The sequence below is a fragment of the Stegastes partitus genome, unplaced genomic scaffold (assembly GCF_000690725.1).
Source record: "Stegastes partitus isolate 25-593 unplaced genomic scaffold, Stegastes_partitus-1.0.2 Scaffold1004, whole genome shotgun sequence".
NCBI lineage: Eukaryota > Metazoa > Chordata > Actinopteri > Pomacentridae > Stegastes > Stegastes partitus.
The window spans coordinates 60,683-81,195 of NW_007578735.1; the positions used below are offsets into that span (position 1 = coordinate 60,683).

Here is a 20,513-nt window from a genome sequence, read left to right on the forward strand (position 1 = left end):
CTGTTTGCGTTGTAAAGCGGATTAAAATACAATCGGCTGGTGTGATTTGACACCAATCCATTGAAGTTTCAAGACAGTTTTGGAATTTCTTTCAGGATTAATAAAGCTCTACTTTATCTTATCTTTTGTCATTGACTGATTTTTGCTGTTGTACCACTTCTTTAATAATCCATGTTTATCTCTGTTAGCACACAAGACTTCAATAAAAAGCAAAAACAAACTGGAGGGCAGGAAAATGGATACATTTGCAGTAAATTAAAAAAAATAAAATAAAAAAATGTCTTTCTTTCTTCCTGAATTTCAGATCCTGCTTTTCCCCCAAAATATTCCATATGTGTGTGTGTGTGTGCATGTGTGTGAATTAGACATATATTCATTTGTTGTACTGATCCAACTCTCTCAGACAAATTTCTCCTACAACTTTAGTCTAACGTCAACTGGTTGTAATATGTCCAGCAGTGTCCAAAGAACTGCGTCTTACTGGAATTACTGTCCAAAGATTGTGAAAGTAATTGCCCTTTTTGGGCTGTGGAGCGGTTTCTAGATAAACTATTGTGCCCACCAACGCTAAGGTGTGAATCAGTTATTTGTGTTTTCACATAGCGAGCTAAATGTATGTAAAAGTAATCCCTCTGAGCAAACAGTTCAGGCTTCACACACTTCAACACTGAGCTTCATCTTCTTTCATGCCAAATTGAGGTCAGCTCATCACAGATTTCTTTATAAGGTCATCTGCCCCAGGCACAGCATTGCCATGAACTCAAACTACTGTCTTCCTTATAAATGTACAGTATATGCACTCCTTAAGTGGACTCTTCTTGAAAAACAGTCTACTTGAGTTGCATTATAGACATTATATTCCAACATTCTATATCGCAATGCAAGGAGAGACTACACAGTAAACGGAAGAATAACATCTTACTGGCTGTGTTACCTTTGGTATTTTCTGACAGCAGACATTTCACATTCCTGCATTTTTACACATTTCCCACATGTACAACAAAATGCTTTGGATGTCTTGTGATTGAAAAATTCAACCTCCTGTAATTTCACACATAAACCAGTAATGGCTGTAATATTTACCAAACAAAGTCATCCTGTTGTAATCTTAATTTGTACAGATGTTCATGCTGCCAGCTCTCATATTCCAATCAAGAATCATAAATAAGGAATCATGCAAAAGCAATTCTAGTGGAGTCCTATAATGAAAAAAAATATAGAGAGCTGAAAAGGAACCATAAAAATGCCCTTTAATAGTTTTTGGGCAACAATGGAGCTCTATGACAGAGAGGAATAAGCGAAATTACTCTGCGGACATGATCAGTACTTGTGAGTAGAATAAATGTATTGTTGGTTTTAGGCTTTGTTGGTTTTAGGTGTATCAACAATGATACAATTAAATGTATAAAAGCACATCACTGTACACTCTGTTATCTTAGAAATCAGTCTAGCAGTCTTACAATTTATGCATTCTATATATTGATTTAAAAAATGGGCTGCAACATTTTCATCCGCCGACTAGCAACAGCAACACTGCATTAAATACATGGGAAAAAGCATTGGAATCATGCCTAATGAGCTTAGGACTATCTGTGACAGGTGAGGCGATGAGAGAGCATGACGCCTTCTCTCTAATCACGGTTACATTCCCCTACTGCTCATGCCTACCTCCTCGCTACAGAACAGAACGCATTTAATTAACTCGTACTTTTACTTTGAATCACTAAGTTTATTTTCTGCATCAGATATCCTCTTAGCAACAGCACAGCAACACCAGGGTGACCACGGATTCAAAGATTGGTTATTAATATAATTGGCAGAGAAGCAATTACACAGCATGCTGCAAATCCAGGGTTTGAAGAAGAACTTAAACAGCAAGGAGGAAGAGTGAAACACTTGCAGAAATAACCTCCGTCGTAAAGATCCCTTTCAGACATTTTTGAGGAAAGACTCACAATGCACTTTATTACACCTAAGCAGTGCAATACATAAAATCACACAGGTACAGGTCAGAACCTTCAGGCAATGTTCACATCAAACATCAGAGTGGGGAAAATGTGATCTCAGAGACTTTAGAGACTCTGTTGGTGCCAGACAGACTGGCGAATGGATCTCCTGGGATTTTCACACAACAGCATTTACTCAGAAAGCTGCGAAAATCAAAAAATCACCCAGTGAGCAGCAGATCTGTGAATGGAAATGCCTCATTGATGACTGGTCAGAGAAAACTAACAGTAGCACAGATATCCACTCTTTACAACTGTTTTGAGCAGAAAAGCTTCTCTGAATGCACAACTTGCTGAACCTTTAGGGCATATGGGCCTCACCTGCAAAAGCTCATGTTGAGTTTCACTACTGTCAGCCAAGAACAAAAATCAATGAGCACAAACTCACAAAAAAAAAAAAAGCTGAAGACAGTTGAAGACGAACTTTGGCATTGGGAAAATGAATCCATGAACCCAACCCGCCTTGTGCCAATAGTTCAGACTGGTGTCGGAGTAATAGTGCGAGGAGTGTTTTCTTGGCACACTTTGGGCCCCTTAATAGCAATTAATCATTGTTTGAACGTCACAGTCTATCTGATTCTGAGTCCCTTTACCTTGTTTTCTCCCTACTGTCTTCTACTGGTCAATTCTACTGTGTTTAAGCACCATGTCACTAAGAACATCTCCAAGTGGTTTAATAAACAGAATAAGTGCAGCGAAATTCAATGGGATGTGACCAGATCTGAATCCAATAAACACTGTGTTAAAATGTGTTAGAATGCGAAATCACAGCACTGGTTAAGCAAATGCTAAATCTGCATTAACTATGTAATGTCAACCTGAACTAGAGTCTCAAAGGAATCTTCCCGATATCTTGTGGAATCCATACTATGATGAAGTGAGGCTGTTGTAAGAGCAAATGAAGATTTAGTAGTGTTCACTATAAAATGCTCAGTGATAATATAGCATATAGTAAATACAGGACAGTTTATAGTATACAGAGTCAGATCTTGGACTTGCTTTGATACGGAAAATTCAAGGTCTTGTTCCTGAATCTAATTTATTTTATTCAAAGAGCATTTCAATGCAAGCTCTAACACTTGCACAAGTCTTTGCTCTCCATAGTTTGACAGTTGCAGCACCAAGTGCAGCTGACATGCACAAAGTGTTGTTGAAAGACACTGACAGTATTAGTAAAGCTGGCAGTAAGGGACCAAAAGGAATTTAATTTCTGCAAATTTACTGGAAATTAAAATGATCCCTTCTTTTCTTTCTTTATGCAGATTTAGAGCTTAAAATTCATTGTAATCTTTTGTTGCAATAATCATAAAGATTATAGTTATGGCACAACATCCAACACTCAAAACATTTGATGCATAAGTGTTAACTCTGTCCACTTCCAGGGATTACTGGCATGTCCCTGATAATAACTTTTCATCACATCCATAACTTATCAGACATCTCTCAGCCTTTTTTTTAGAAGTACAAATATTTAAGATACAGTTGAAACCCCAAGTTTACACACACTGTATTAAAAGACATAAAACCATTTTTTCTCACCGTCTGACATTAAATCAGACTAAACTTTTCCTGTTTTAGGTCAGTTCGGATGACCAAAATGATTTCTATTTGCTAAACCCCAGAACAATGACAGAGATTTTTTTATGACATTTTTTCAAAGTCAGACGTTTCCATACACTAAGATTGCTATGCCTTTAACCAATTTGGGAAGGCCCAGATGATGATGTCATGGTTTTGGAAGCTTTTGATAGGTTAATTGACAACATTTGAGTTAATTGGAGGTACACCCGTGGATTTATTTTAAGAAAAACCTCAAACACATTGCTTCCTTTTGTAACAACATGGGGAAATCTAAAGAAATCAGCCAAGATCAGGAAGAGAATTGTGGACCTCCACAAGTCTGGTTCAGCCTTGGGTACAATTTGCAGATACCTGAAGGCTCCACGTTCATCTGTTCAAACAATTATACGCATGTATAAACACCACAGAAATGTCCAGCTATTCTATCGGTCAGGAAGGAGATGGGTTCTGTGTCCCAGAGATTAAGTGTTTTGGTTCAAAATGTGCGTATCAACCCCAGAACAAAAGCAAAAGACCTTGTGAAGATGCTGCTGAAGCTGGTAGGAGAGTGTCCTGTACCGACATGGGCTGAAAGGCTACTCGGAGAAGAAGAAGACATTACTCCAAAAGCAACATAAAAAAAACGAAATACAGTTTGCAAATACACACAGGGACAAAGACTGTAATTTTTGGAGACATGTCCTGTGGTCTGATGAAAGTAAATTGAACTGTTTGGCCATAATGACCATCATTACATTTGGATAAAAAGGGGGAAGCTTGCAAGCCTGAGAACATCATCCCAACTATGAAGTATGGGGGTGGCAGCATCATGTTGTGGGGGTGTTTTGCTGCAGGAGGGACTGATGCACTTCACAAAATAGATGGCATCATGAGGAAAGAAGATCATGTGTAAATATTGAAGCAACATCTCAAGACATCAGCCAGGAAGTTAAAACTTGGGTGGAAATAGGTCTTCAAATGGACAATGACCCTAAGTATACCCCCAAATTAGTTACAAAGTGGCTTCAGGACAACAAAGTCAATGTTTTGGAGTGGCCATCACAAAGCCCTGATCTCAATCCTGGAGAAAATTTGTGGGCTGAAAAGGTGTGTGGAGCAAGGCAGCCAACAAACCTGACTCAGTTCCACCAGTTCTGTCAGAAGGAACGGGACAAAACTCTATCAAACTATTGTGAGAAGCTTGTGGAAGGAAACCCAAAACGTTTGACCCAAGTCATACAGTTTAAAGGCAATGCTACCAAATAGTAAGAAAATGTATGTAAACTTCTGACTTTGAAAAAAATAAAAACAAAATTCTCAAAAAAATAATTAAAGAATTTTGGTCATTTTAACTGACCTAAAACAGGAAAAGTCTTGTCACATTTCATGTCAGATAGTAAGAAAAAAAGGTTATGTATCTTTTTATACAGTGTATGTAAACTTCGGGTTTCAACTGTATGTTTAAAGGAAGGCTGCTCATTGCGATACCAACCTGTTATTAGAGTGGGATGATTTACAGGTCAGTTAATATACTGCATGACTGAGACTCTCAGTGTGTCAGCATCAGAGGTTGGGAACTGCGTTTTATTTTATTTTTAATTCATTGCATTATTTTGCTCCTAAGGTAAAATAAGGGAACAGATTGACCCAGGCAAATGGCAAACAGACAGAAATGATTATGCGAGTCTGTATGATGGGTTTATAAAAGAAAGAAAGCTAAATGCCAAAAGAATTTCATCAAGGAAATACAATTATGAGATATATTGTTTGGCTCTGACCTCTCAGTCAGAGAGATATGAAGAACGGTTTCTTTTATTGTGCCAACTTGTATGTCGCAAGGGAGACCTAAAACTTAGTCTGGGTTATTGGCAAACAGCACATATGTATTATTGAAAGCTTTTTCATGACTGACTGCATGACGAGATGTGACTCACATTCATTTCAATGATGCATTAAATAAGTTCTCTGTTCTCCCCAGTGGTAAATGAGCATACTGAAGACCATCTCCTGAGATGGTGCAATATGAGAGCGCTAATGAGTCATTTCCTTAAACTATAAAATGGCAGCAAGCCCCTTAAAATTGCATAGACTTCAGTGGCTGTCAACAACAATGTCTCTTCAAATAAGTGTTAATTAACATGGCTAGATGCAGCAGTCAGAAAGCAGTAATGGCATAATGGCCTGACATTTTCAGTGAGCACAAGAAAGGAATGAATGGAGAGGTGTGTGAATCAGTGCATCTTCAGCTACCTTATTGTGACAGATGAATCCACGCTAGACATCTGTCTAGTCGTGTAATGCTGAATGAGTATAGCTTTCAGTGATGAAGACCTGATGTACCGGGCTGTTTTTATAGAGCTCTGTTACAGGATACGCATGTCGGTAGCAATGAAAACTGCTGTTGGTCCGTCTTGCCACATTTACCTGCAGATTTGGCTATACAGTGTAGACAGAGGATAGCTACAGATGGGTCACAAACTAAACAAAAAAGCTGAACCCCGAACCCATACGGTGGCTCTGATATGCTGTTGTTGATATGGTTTAGGTCTATTTGACCCCGTAACCTAGTCAAACATCTGTAAGAGATTTTGGACCACTTTACCGAAACAATTTGGGATGAGTTCACAGAAACAGATTAGGCCTAGACCTGGAAAAAATGAAGCTTTTAATGGAGAATTTTCATACAAAAGTCAGTGTAGCTGCTGTGTCTGGGAAACTGGTACCATATTTGGGATTTTCCTTTAATCCATCACCCACCTGTATATAGTATACAGCTAAGCGGTAGTCTAGTGAAAAAGACTAAAAGCTTATTTATGCATTCATTTATGCATTCATCTATTAATTATTTCTCCTGTGCTACTGTTGTAGAACACAAAAACAGTCCACACAAACTAAATAGGCAAATTGCTCTCAGATATACACAATTTTAATGCATTCTGACTGCTATGAGACTGTATGGTATTCAGAGGACTCCATTAGGTATAGCTAGCATGCCTGCAGACTAGTGCTTGATAAACAAAATGGTTTAAAAAATAAATAAATAAATGATGTGTTGATTTACACAAGTTACATTACAGCAGGCTCACACAACTACGAGGTTTCCTTTATGTCAGCTGACCGTGTTTTTTTTATTCTCCAATGTGACACTGAAGGATGATCTGCTTCTCGTCAAACAGTAAGCAATATTCCAAGTGGCTGCATTTTTTCTTCTTCTTTTTTCATACAGATAAATAAATGATTAATATTGGTAGGGCCCATCTCAATCACTGTTTTTAGTGGGAAGGATCAGAACATCAGCTGTAACTCTGAATTTAAACTCAAGTCAAGACAGAATTTAAATACAATTCTACAAATGCCTGTTTAGTAACATGTGGCCAAACTTCAATATTGCAATTTTAATTAATTTTCACTTAATTATCACTCTGATATAATATCCAGGGCTTTTTCAAGCAGACAAATGTAATCATTTTCCTGCTATTAACTAGACCTCAATGAGTGATGAAAGTAAAAGACAAAAAATGTAGCAACATGTCATCTAGCAATCAAGGACTAAAGGCAGCCTGTTTAAGAAAGTAGGTCAGAAATCACAAGAGATGACATACAAGCTTAAGAAGATTTTTTTTGTATCCAGGCCAACTGAATCCCCACGTCTTGTTTCACATTTATTCCTGTCCGTTATAACTGCACTCCAAACTAAGGACAGGACATCATCTACACAGCACACTCCATATCATGCACTTTAACATCATATTTAGACTGGAGAGCAGATGTAAATGTTTAGGTATTAGGTCAAGGCCAAGTCAAGCAGAGCAGAAATAAGTCGATAAAAGCTGAGACAAATCTCTAGCGCTTTCTGCTCCCAGATTCCACGCTGCTTTCTGACAATCAGGGAAAATGTCTGGCAAGTGAAAATTGTGCAGAAGTCAGTGACTGTCTGGTAAACTTCCCCAAACAACTCACTTAAACTAAATAAAATTACCACAGATATCATCATTCACCACAGAAGAACAACACTGATTCTAAAGGGAACAACAGAAGAAACATGATTCAGCAACATCAAAAATCAAGTGGCCCAGATTTCCATCTATAGAAACAACCCTGCAGTGTACAACATGTTAAAAGGTTCTCTTATACAATGTGATGTGCAGTGGCAAAAAAAAATAAAAATTAACCCTTTGGATCTATGTGCATTTATATTTTCCTAAACATGGTCAGATGCTCATCTAAGTTACAACATATTTACAAACACAATCTATTTAAACTAACAACACACAAGTTATTGCGTTTTTCTGGTCCCCGCTAAATATTTCATTCACACATTCACAGACTCAGTTGGAAAAAGCATGCGAGCCCCCAGGCTAGCGACATCAACAAAAGCTAATTGAAGCCTGGAATTGGCACACCTGCCATCCAATCAATGAAACATAAATCAATTATTTTAAGTTGACTATTCTCAGGAAGCATCTGCTGATGTGAAGCGCACCAACAAATAGATCTCAGAAGCCTGAAAAAGCAGCATGAGCAGCTCACTGGCAGAGCAGCAGCTGCAGCTCCGTCTGTGTCTACTCAAGATGCATTCAGGCACAGAACTGAACTGTGGGTCACACGCATTTTGGAAGCACTCAGAGCTCAATCAGAGCACAATTACTGTAGTAAAACACCAGAGAAGAGACTTATAAATAGACAGGTTGTATTTATGGACATTTACCACGAGTAAAATACATCATTACATAACTTGTGTAGACAGCTAGGTTGATTACAATAGGAGGGTAACTGTGAAATGGACAATTGAACAATGCTGCTGAAAGGATTTCTTTACACACAGCTTTACAGTCATAAACTAATGCTTTGCATAAAGCTGAGCAAAGTAATCTGAAAGAGATATTGATCAGTCCACAGACAAAATGTGCATAAATGGAGACAATTTAGTACTATGCTGATTTTCAAAGATGCTTGATGAAGTATTCGCCCCGCTGAGATGAGACCAAAAGCACAGTGAAGAATGAGCAGGGATTTTTAGGGAAGACCACACACCATACATGTGGTATAAAAAAAAGGCACTGCATGCTAGCATGAAAGCATGGACAGTGCAGAAAACAGACCCTAACCCGTCAGAGATGCTATGGAATAAGCTTTAAAAAGCCTTTCACACCAGACAGCCCAACGCTGAGCTGCAGCAGTTCTATAGGAAAGAATGGACCACAGTTTCACCTGGATGCTCTGAAGGTCTGATCAGAGCTACTGGAAACACTTGGTTCTTGTTGCCAAAGGCGGTTTACCTATTGCAAGTGTTGACTTTTTCCACAAGCTGAATGTTTGGGTGGATGATGTGTTATTAGCTTAAGCAAACACCGGATGTTCTGTACACTTGTGACAAAAACACCTTTATTGACCAACTATCACAGGCAACCGGGTTTTGAAGAGATTCCAAAGGGTTAACATACTATTTCATGTCAGTGTAATATGACTTCCCCAAGCCAATAAATCTCCAGTAAAGCAGAAGGTACACATGAAATAAACCGCTCACAATGCATCTCATATTGGTCTGAAACAAATAAATTTACCACAGAATTCCTCTCAGTGTCTTACCTGATCCCATGGGCAGACGATCCCGCCAGAAAACATAAAAAGGTAACCCATGGCAACCAAGCAAGCCCAGATGACCAGGGAGAAAACACGTAAAAGCTTCTTGAAGATGGACTCAATGCAGACAAGTACAAACACAGCCAGGAATATAGCCAGTGCCGTGGGAACAGTGATTACAAAGGCCACATGGTCTGCAACGTTCTGAAAAACAGACAGGATAAAAGATAAAAGCATAAGAGACAGACAGTGAGACGTGTGGAGAGAATTTAAGAGAGAAAAAGGCACGATTTATCACAGAAATGAGAATTAATTAGAGAAAACTACGAGAGCTAATTAAAGAAGCGAAGCTGACTTGTTGAGAGGGCACAAAATAACCTCCTCTAGCTCTGTCCTCTTTACATTTATGAAAATGTAAGAAGATGGAATTCAATAAGTCTCAAAAGGGTGAAAGCATAGTGGATGAAAATCTAAATGCAAACATGATACCTTCTAAACAAGTAAATGCAGTAACATTATTCTAGTTACTGCTTACTGTTGGTCTCATCTATTTTAAAACTGTATTATGTACACATGGCAAAAATGAGCACGGCAAATGAACATGGTGCAACTTTACAGGCTGCTGTGTCTGTCTTTCTAGGGAGGAAAAAATACACAGTGGTACAACTACTACATGGCTCCATTAAACTAATCTTCTCCATAGAATTTTATTTTGGATGGGCACACGACTGAGGAAACAGACAAGCTTACACAGTGAAAGACTAAACAATAAAAAGGTAGAACTAAAAGGATAAATGGAATGTAAAAGAAAATTATATTTAAACAACCTGCATCATTATTTTTCTTTACATTCATCAAATACCCATTTATGAACTCCATAACCTGAGCATATACTATTTTCAACATACAACTGTAAAAAAAAAGAAATCATTCTGAGCGAACAACCGACGAAGTGAGGAAAAAAACCTAAAAAGACCCCAGTCTTAACCAGTAGTAAGTTGAAGTCACATCCATAATAGATTTGCTGCTGCCGTACTGAAACACACTTAGATATGAAAGTTCTGATAAAAATTTCAAGAGTTTCTTCAAGGTGCACGTAGGAGGCTGTCGAAGGGAAATGAGATGTTTGTGCTGCCTGCCTTTGCCAGATTTCATCCTATCAATGCTTCTCACAGTGGTGTGATGGGGGATGGAAAAGTAGTGGAGACAGGGTCAGGGAGACAGATGTGTCGCATCTTCACTGTCACATTTGAGCTGTGTAGGCAAGCAAATCTGTAAAAACACCGGCATCTATGAATCAGGCATAATTATAACTACTGCTGTTGGGTTCATGCTAATTCCAAAAGCTAATTTAGTCTGGCATCAGGGCGAGTAATTTAATGACTCTTGCTCATTAAGAAGACCTCACTGCTCAGCGACACTGCTTCCCCATCCATGGAGACTATTTGGTCATTTCTAATCTTTATAAAAACCCCAAAATCACATGTAAGTGATACCATATATCCAAAGTAATGAACAGATGCATGTCAAGCTCTGTGATGCATCTTGTTAATTTAAAATGGATTTTTTTGTTTGTTTTTTTTTTACTAATGACTAAACCCATTTTTTCATCATCTTTTCTTAGAAGTGATGTATCCGTCTGTTTTTATGCTAACCTAACAATGTTCAGTGCACTTGACATCTTTCCAGCTCTCTCATTCTTCATCTTTATCCCCCCCCACCCCCACCTATCCTCTGTCTGTTCCTCATGCACAGGCGATGCACTGGGACAGGAAAGGATGTGTGTGGCTGCAGAGAGCCACATAGAGTTTGTCTCGCCCAGAGCAGAGCTCCAAAACAGCACAGGATTTAGGTCAGCCAGCCAGCAGGATGGAGGGATGACGGGATACAAATGAAAGACAGACAGAAATATGAAGAGGTGAGTGATGGCAGGAGAAGGGGAACAAATAGAGGATGATAGAGAGAGAGCAAAAAAAAAGGGGGGGAGCAGCAAAATTTATGCCTATTCAGCATAGCGATACAGCAAAAAGAAGATGTGGAGACAGAGAGTCTGAGCAGTGGCCAAACAGAGGAAGATGTACTGACACTGGTTCATTGTGTGCCCATAAAAAACACTATTAACAGAACATGGAAAAACACGGCTTTTCTGTCAGGTGGCAGGAAAATATTTTCCTCACAATTAAGGTTTTTAAAGGTCCTCCGCTTGGTTCTGGATCATCCATGCAATAAACCCAACATCAATTCCTATTGCTTGATTTGATTTTTTATTTTTTTTTATCTTGACACTTTATCACAGGTTTGAACAAAAACTATGTCAGCTAGATCACATAATAAATCCAAAACAAAATTATTAATTATGTTGTGGCTGGGGTAATGACTCAAAGACATGATTTTAACATGATTGTGTTATAATTTGTTGCAGAATTGGTTAGCAGTTCAAAATGATTCTTGAAAACCAGGGGTTAACATATACTGGCTCTCGACTCCAATTCACCCCATGTCAAAGCACTGACCTCTGTCCCCATCCTGTGCCAAAATTATGAAATGAAAGTAATCTAACATCACACCTTAAATTTTTTGGTTGTTTTTTTTTTTCCCCTTAAAAGAAAGAAGTTGTTGTGTGCACTGGAGTACATGGAAAAAAAATTGGAGTGCTTCTTTGTTGTTGTTAATGTTATGTCTCCAGCAGTGGATAATAGCCTCTCTGTGGCAACACTCACTCATACAGGAAAAGCCATTGTTATCCAGAACACTGGTCGGGCGAAAGTCTTTTGAAATGAAATACATTATAGGCAGAGTTTATATATTTGCCCCACCACAGCTGGTTGAAGTTTTATAAAGTGCTGCAGTGTCTGCTGCTAGCACAGGAGCTTGGTGATCGGTTAACGTTCTGATTGGTATAAAGATCTGAGGTATTCACAGGACACTTCATCTTCATCTCAGAGTCACTGAATTCAAAGTGAAAATGTTTCCAAACATATGTTTTGAAAATCAGATACACAGTAATTCTAGTATGTGAGTACTGTACACCGTCAAGATGCTATTGTACCTTCATAGATGAGTACCTTATATTATTACAAAAATAATCTTCATTCAAGCCTGATTATGACAACTTTTGGACAATTGAGTTGTCAGAAATAAAAACACAATCACCAATCAGGAAAGTGGCCATATTAAAAATGACTTGATCAAAAAACTCTTCCAGTCATTTTGAATATTAACATATGAGCAGTGCTATTTTGTCTTGACTGATTGTCTTAACTGCATACACCCAGGGAGAGTCCAATCTCCAGAGCACAGCTGATCAATGTTTATGTATGGTGGTGAAACATACAAACACATACAAAACTGAATGAAGACAAAATAGAAAGTTTTCTTACATGGCAAAGTTATTGTTTTTAAAATAATCGTCTCCTAACAGCAGAGTTGGCAGAGACAGGAACAGGAGAGGAGCTCTCGTAATGTAAAAATGTGGGCTATAATATACACTATATCATCAGTAAATGCACGAAAATTTAATCATTAGATTGTGGCACTACATCATAACGTTCCAAATACGCTTCTTCAGATCTATACAACCAGGTTTATATTGTTAAATTTAAAGCCCAGCCAGTCAAAATGTGCACCAAAAAAATACCGTTTTGCTTTGCCTCGCCTTCCATGCCTTGAATTTTTCAGCTTTTTAGAGGAGATAACCCTGTCAAAATAGGGGCAGGGGGAAACAGATCTCCTTTCTGTAGTTCAGTCAACCATGAGCACAGACAATAACTAAGCCCCTTATTCCCCTCCCCTCACTTTTATCTCACCCTTCTCTTCACATTAGTGCTGCAATGAAGACCACATGCTGCGAGAGTCTACATGTGCATGCATATATGTATTGCACAAGTGTGTGTGTGTGTGTGTGTGTGTGTGTGTGTGTGCAAGTTTGTGTGTACGCGGCAAGCCACTGTGTGCGACTCTATTTCTATGCATGCTCACAGAATATACAGTACATCCTTAGAAGTAATCATCCACACCATTTAAAGAGCTTATGCTTGATGTGAATTTTAAACACATCACTGTGTTTCATGGTCAGTGTAATCCCTTCCATATGTTTGTACGGTCCTGGATTTTTGTTTATTTGTGCATTTTTCATCTGCATAAGTCATCCGTTTGTGTCAGTGTCTCTATGTTGTGAATGAGCATCTTACCAGTCCTGAAGCAAAGAACACAGTCAGCAGCGCCAGGCAGGCTCCCATCACTATGAGGAGCAAAAACACAATCAGAGGATGCTGCTGGCTCATACAGTAGTAGGATTCATATAACCAGTCCGGGGACCTGTTCCTCTTCTCCTGGCCACCTCCTCCTCCTCCTTTATCCACTTTACCAGACTCTCCTGCCCGGTCAAGGAGATAGCGCTTCCTCCTTATTGCCTCTTGCCACATGGATCTTGGAGCCGAGAGAAGGGAAAAGGAGGGAGGGAAACCGGAGGAGGAGGAGGAGGTGGTCACTGCTGAGGTATTAGTAGTTTCCACCACAGATGAGGAGCAGTTGCTCTGTTCTGTTCTCCTGCTATTGTTGTTCCTGTTGAGGACCCTGGAGTGAGAGCTCCTGAGCTCCAGCTTATTCTTCGGATCCTCCTCCACCTCCTCTCTTAAGTCCTTCAGGCGGAGACAACTGAAAGCTGAGTCTGAGTCAGAGGCAGCGTGCGCCGGCTGGAGAGGTGGCAGGAACGCACCGAGGGTAGAGCGCAGCATCCTCCTCCTTCTCCCCCTGCCAACATGTTGGGGTGGAAAATGAAGGGAAGCGCAGACACTGAGTCCTCTTTAGAGTGAGAGCGAAAAGTGGGAGGGAAGTGAAGGGAAAGGGGAGGGAGAGAGGGCTAAGGGGGAGGGGAGGAAGAAAAAGAAGGTGCAGCAGCAGGGAGAAGTCAGCGAGTGAAAGGGAGAGAGGAAAAGAGAAAGAGAGAGAGAGAGAGAGAGAGGAGAAATTCTTATGTTGACATTTATGGAGAATGCATTAGGAGTAATAATGTGTAATAATTTGACCTAAGAGGCCAGGAAACAGGTTTGAGCTCCATCACAGAGCTCTGTTTCACAGCTCAATCCCACAGGCGGTGATGATTTCATTCTTATTTTATTCAGTTCTCTCTGTCCTGCACTTTAACCCTTACAGAAAAACAGCAATTTGTCTAAATATGATTGTACTGTTTCTCTGTTCCAACATACATAACACCAGACTTCCCCCATCCAATGAATATACCAAGATTTTCACATCCCTTATACAGTCGTCCTCAGATGTAGTCATACCCTTCCATTAAAGAAGAAGGCAAAATTCACAACAGTCACTTAAACTAGAAACTGAAAAAAGTAATCATGAATAAAAAATTGCTAAATTATAATTTAGTGAAATAAAACATTGCATTTGAATTGTGGTTGAAAAGAATAATAAAAAAAAACAAAGAATAAAACTGTCCCAGACAAATTAGAGCACGTTGCTGGTCAAAATCAAAATACCTGTCAACAGATGCAGAAGTTTGATTGAGAGTTACAGAAAACACTTGACTGCAGTGATTGGCTCAAAGGGTTGTTCAACAAAATATTAGTTTACAGGTCACAACATGTTTGTTTGCTTGTTTTTGTTTGTTTGTTTGTTTGTTTGTTTGTTTGTTTGTTTTAATATTTCTGTTGAACCACAATTCAAAAGCAATTTTCATGACATTTTTATTTATTACTACTTTTGTCAATTTCAACTTATTTCAGTGGCTGAAGTTGTTTTTTTCCATCTTTAATGGGAGGGTATGAATACATTGGAAGACGACTGTTTTGCTTTTTTTTCCCTCAAGGTTGATAACACATAGGCTACACGTACAAATTCACATAAACAAATAATTACTAGTCAGACAGATCTACAATTTCAGCATGAAAGGTAAACACAGTTGTGATGGTTTGTTAAGGCGCATTGTTAGCAACTACTTCAAAAACACTAATCCAAGAAGAATAAATATTGCACTGCATGTATGGGTCAAAGGCAAGCTCTGTCAGGTTGCACAGCCCTTTCAGACGAGGAACCATGATGAAGAAAAGTCTGATGAAAACATTTGGCCTAGGAGAAGGAGTTGGATAATGCCTTGGACCTCCTTTCCCTCTCTCCTCCTCTCCAGCCAGACAGCAATTTGCCTAAATGCCACATTTGTCAAAACGGCTCTTACTAGTCAACTGTGAACTGGCAGCAGATGAACGAAAATACGGAGTTAAAATTAACTAATTACCAGAATCTGTCAGGTTTTTTTCTTTTTCTTTTTTTTTGAAAAGGGAGAGTTGACATGAATGTAAACTACAACAACATATCAGCTTCCAGAACAATATCAAGAACAAAATTAAATGATCTTAACTTCTGACAGATGACATGTCTGTGAGAATAAGCAGCTCAGAGAGTACAGCAAAAAAAAAAAAAAACATAAATAAAAACAGACACATGTGCACACATGGCATTTGCTCAAATACTGCACACACTTGCAAAGCCAAACCTACACAGACTGCAGACACAGGAAACAGCCAAAACCTGATGAAAGTGGTGCTGGCCAAAGTGCTGCTTTTATAACAATGAATAAATGATGACTTCCAGATTCATCCCCACACAACATAAACTACATCATTTGTGTGCTGAGCTTCAATGGCACAATTATTACAGCACAAAACTAATTATTATGTTCGATATTCACATTTGTCAAGACAAATATTATGCATGTTCGAAGGGTTTAGCATGTGACTGTACTGATTTTCGATTGCGACTTGCATAACACTGAAAACATTTGGTCCTGCAGAAGAGTTTGGTGACGTGTAATAAATCTGTTTGGCTTGTGCCTGAGGTTAACACATTCCTAAAATTACTCTACCTAACAGTCACAATGCATGTAAATTACTAGTCAAGTGAACAGGTAACAATACCTATTGACACTCTTCCTGCAAGGACGTATTATTTTTCAGTCAGCTGATTCACAGTTAATTACATTGAACTCTACTACTATTCACTTCACAATCTGGACGACTGCTGAAGTCCAGTGGGAGACCTAAAAACTTGCACAGAATGAAAAAGATAAAAACAAAACAAATCCATGCTGCAATTATTTGTAATAGATATGAGTCACAGTTTGAATGCAAATGCTCTTTTTTTTTTTTTTTACTGAATTAAATATACAAGTGATGTCCCAAACAAGCGTGTTTCTTACGTCTGACAAGTATGATTTTTTTCTCTGTGGCACTATAATTGAGGTTCCTCTCGTACTGGGCAGGATTGCTATTGCAACAACAGATCATCAGTGGGGTAAAACTAACCTGTCTCACGACGGTCTAATCCCAGCTCACGTTCCCTATTAGTGGGTGAACAATCCAACGCTTGGTGAATTCGGCTTCACAGTGATAGGAAATGTAAAATATATAAATTAAGGCATGTGCTCTGATCTGTAACCACAACTTGGGGGTCTCAATTGGTTACATCATTTTTTAACCTGTTGGCAACACTGAATGCTGAAAAGTCCTATTTTTATTAGACATATGTAAAACAATTGTTGTGGTATTATAAATTAATAATAAAACACCAAAATTTCAAATTTTACTGCAACTGTAGCAACTCAAAAGGCTAGTTATCAGCCTCCTTGGTCGACACTGCAAAAAAACAAAACAAAAAAAAGTTGATTACCAGTTCGGATATTGCATTTGTTCAGCCCTACTGAAAACTTCTTCAATTAAACCAACAAAACCAAAACTGAAACATAAGCAGATATATACCAATCTAACAGAACAAAACCACAGGATGCATTTCAGTGCCATACTGATTTGCAGGTCAAACACAGCAAAGCAGAGGAAAAGCAAACTGAAGCAAAATACAATTAAGAGTGTCTGTAATGAAAACATGAGCTGCTACGTGACCGTCAGTTGTTCAAGACGGTTCCTAGAAAAACATGAGTGAAATGTCTCCTGTGTAGTTGCCCTAATAATACCTTTGACATGAGTGGCAAACTGTCTCCTGTTCAGTGAAAATGTGGGAAAAAAATAAAAATCTAACCTGTAATAAAAGCATCTTCAATCAACTGTTATCTCAGCGCATTCTCTTGTAATTATTTTGTTATCTTTCATTCTCTGTATTGGCTCTGGTCTTATCTATATCCTTTTCTTTGCCACTACAAAGACCCAATTTCCCCATCGGGATCATTACAGCTTTATCTAATCGATTTAATTAGTATGCTTATCTATTTTGTATTTTATTACCAATTTGGAACTGCAGTCAAATGTTTCCCAAAATGAAAGCAGTGTATCATCCATTCAATAGAGTAAAAAGTTACAGCATGGTGAGACTGATTCCTTCCAAGTAAGCTGATGCTGATAATGGAAGAGTGGTGATGGTTTTATTCATCTAAATGTGTTGGCAGCAGTTTAAAATATGTAGCTGCACCACGCTGGTTTCTACATTTCCTCATCTGCATCACTTCCTTGACATCAATGCATTCTTTGGTTCAACTCCTCTCTCCTATCTCTGACCTCTTTCTTCACCTCTTTGTTTAATGCCCACTCATTATTTTGTGATTTTCAACCACATGTCCTCCTACTGCTCCTGCATTACAATCCCTTCTTCCTGCCTGATCCTTGGACTCTTCACTCAATCACCCATTTTCTCCAAATACCATCCCTACTACACTTTTCCCTCTTTGAAATTTCTCTTTCCTTTCCTGTACTCAGACCTCCAACATCTGCATTCATTTCTTGAACCTCAACTACCGTGTCTCTTACCTCATCCAATATTTTCCTCTTGTACCATTTTCCACCCCAGGTCATGAGGTTCCCTTTACACATGCCTTGTATTTTCCCTTCCTCCCCCCACTCATGCTTCCTATTGGTGAGCTCATTCCATCACGACCTACTTCCTTTACTGTCCCATCGTACACCCCTTCTCTTCTTTTCACTCATTATCTCCCCTGTGCCTCAGTATAATGAACAGGGTTTGACGTGGTCATGGATAGCAGGTGATGCTTACCGCTACAAGGGGGAGTCTGTGATATTTAGGTAGTGAGCTTATTAAATCGCAAACTGGCAGATTTACCATCCCTCTCATTCCCACTGCCCCCTTATCTTCATTACCCCTCACTTTCCCCCTGTCCTGTGCATGGGCAATTACATGTATGAGCATAAATGTGCACAGAAAATTATGGAATAGTTACCGTTATGTAGGAAAAAATGTGGAATTGTTTTACCAATATAGTTTCAACCTGACAGTACCTTTTTGTAATGTATTTATGTTTAGGTTCTTTATATTTATTCTTATATTTTTTATTGTTTGTACATTGTGGGACCGAGAAACACCATTTAAATTTCTCAGTATGTACACCACATGTAGAGATATTGACATTAAAGTTGATTTGGATTTCAAAACAATCCATGCAGTCTGTCAATCCACAACAATGCAGAAACAATTGGAAAGCTTCTAAACCAAACAGAGTTTTGTTTTTTCCTAGAATGTTGCCCCTTCTTCCTGCCATTACATTATTTTATTATTCAATAAAAAAAAAAAAGAATAGAGTTAAGCTAACAGTGGTACTAATGCTGATATTGTGAGACTTGTAACTGAAATATAACTCGAAATGATTGCAGTTTTTATTGTGTAATTTAACTATTCAAACAAAAACTTTACAACACATACTACAATCCATCTTACATCTGTTCTCAGCACTGTTAAGACATTCAGGCTGGTTTGACTCCCTATTTTAGAGAATGATTTTAACGTCTTCGCCAATGATAACTGGAAAATGTTATAATACTTTGCAAAGGTTTTGGGCACATGAGATCTTTTTCTTATCCATCAGCACTACAGCATGAGGGGCTTGTGACCAGCAACACATTCACTCTACAGCATGACCTCAAACATACACCCAAAGTCATAAAGAACTATCTTTCATGACAAAACACAAGATGGAGATCAGCAACAGATGGTGTGGCCACTAAAAAAACACAATCCCAACATAAAATCAGACAGAAGAGTGGTGACCCTTAATACTGATTTGATTTTGCTTTCTATCATTTGCTACACTTTGTATTAAATTCATTTATGGGATTAATTTAAAAGTACCTTTATATTACGGTATCTAGTGAAATCTTTGCACAGCACTGTGCATTTGTAAATTCATTCACAAATGAGTATATGCTTTGCAAACATCCTATTATTTGGTTTATACAGGGTTTTCTATTAAATACAACTGAAATTACATTCAAACGGCCACAGAGAAAATAATGCATTGCTGAGTGCATCACAAACACTTTTTCATTTAATTTTCTACATTTACTTGGATATTTGACCTTCATTGTACATAGAAAATCACAGTTTATGCAGAGTTTGACACAAGCAAAACACTTCCAAACACCACAAGCTACAGTTTTAATTCTAAGTCACATCTGTCTTTTTCACAGAAACCATGTAGACATCAGCAGGAAAGTGGGTGTAAAAAAATATAATCAATATAATCAGTGATTTCGCTAAATATCTTCAGAACAGAGTTATGTAATCATGAACACTTGTGCATTTTCTAAAATGAGAAGCCCAAACGTCTTCTGCAAAAATGGTCTACATGTCATTGTTAGGTTTTCTATAATTAATTAGTTCATGAGATCGGCAAACAACATGAAACCTGTGCAGTCAGGTACACTACAAAAGAAATAGACTAGATAACATGATTGATGTTTTTGTTTTGTTTTGTTTACTTTTTTTGAATGATTCCCGGTGCAACATCTGATTGTTTTTATGTTGAAACAAGTTGTGATTAAGTTTGTACATAGATATTGTGTTTTAAATTCATGGAGGGTTTAGAATCACTGACTCTACTTATAAATGCCACATGTGTATTTAAGTGCTTGTCACAAGAAGAACGAGCTGACGTGTTCTGTTTTAGGTTTTTTTTTTTTTTAAGCTCAGATTAGGAAAGAGCTCATTTTTTTTTCAAACATTAAATGTTTACAGTGGATTATATTGTTGTCATTGAACAGCTTTAAACTTGTATTTTCTTGGTCCCACTAGAATCAATGTGACGTTTTCATGTGAGCTGCATCTCCAGATAATAGCGGTGATTGCAGCATTATGCTGCACATTGGTGCTTTGGGGAGCATTTGCTTCAAAAGGCACTTTACGAAGTCTGTCATCAAGTTAGTCAGCATCTGCTTCCACCATGAGAAGAGACAGATCACCTGACATTGTGGAGCTTAGCCTTATGTTAACTGTACACACCAGCTGGGTATGGTTTTTTTTTCAGTTGATTTTACTTTGTCCTTCAAGAACACCATTAATGGCAGGTCAAATACTTCAGTTGTTTGTTTTGGATTTTCTGTTATTTTCCAGTGA

General features: G+C 38.3%; 1 protein-coding gene across 1 annotated transcript in view; it reads right to left on the reverse strand.

The window, feature by feature from the left end:
- Window positions 1-13,885, reverse strand: part of adcy2a (adenylate cyclase 2a) — a 68,798-nt gene extending 54,913 nt beyond the window's left edge. The window contains exons 1-2 of the mRNA XM_008294880.1: window positions 13,340-13,885; window positions 9,156-9,353 (exon numbers count right to left, since the gene is read on the reverse strand). Of these exons, the coding sequence (XP_008293102.1) occupies window positions 9,156-9,353; window positions 13,340-13,885 (744 nt within the window). The remainder of the gene's footprint in view (window positions 1-9,155; window positions 9,354-13,339) is intronic.
- Between the last annotated feature and the right edge of the window lie 6,628 nt (window positions 13,886-20,513).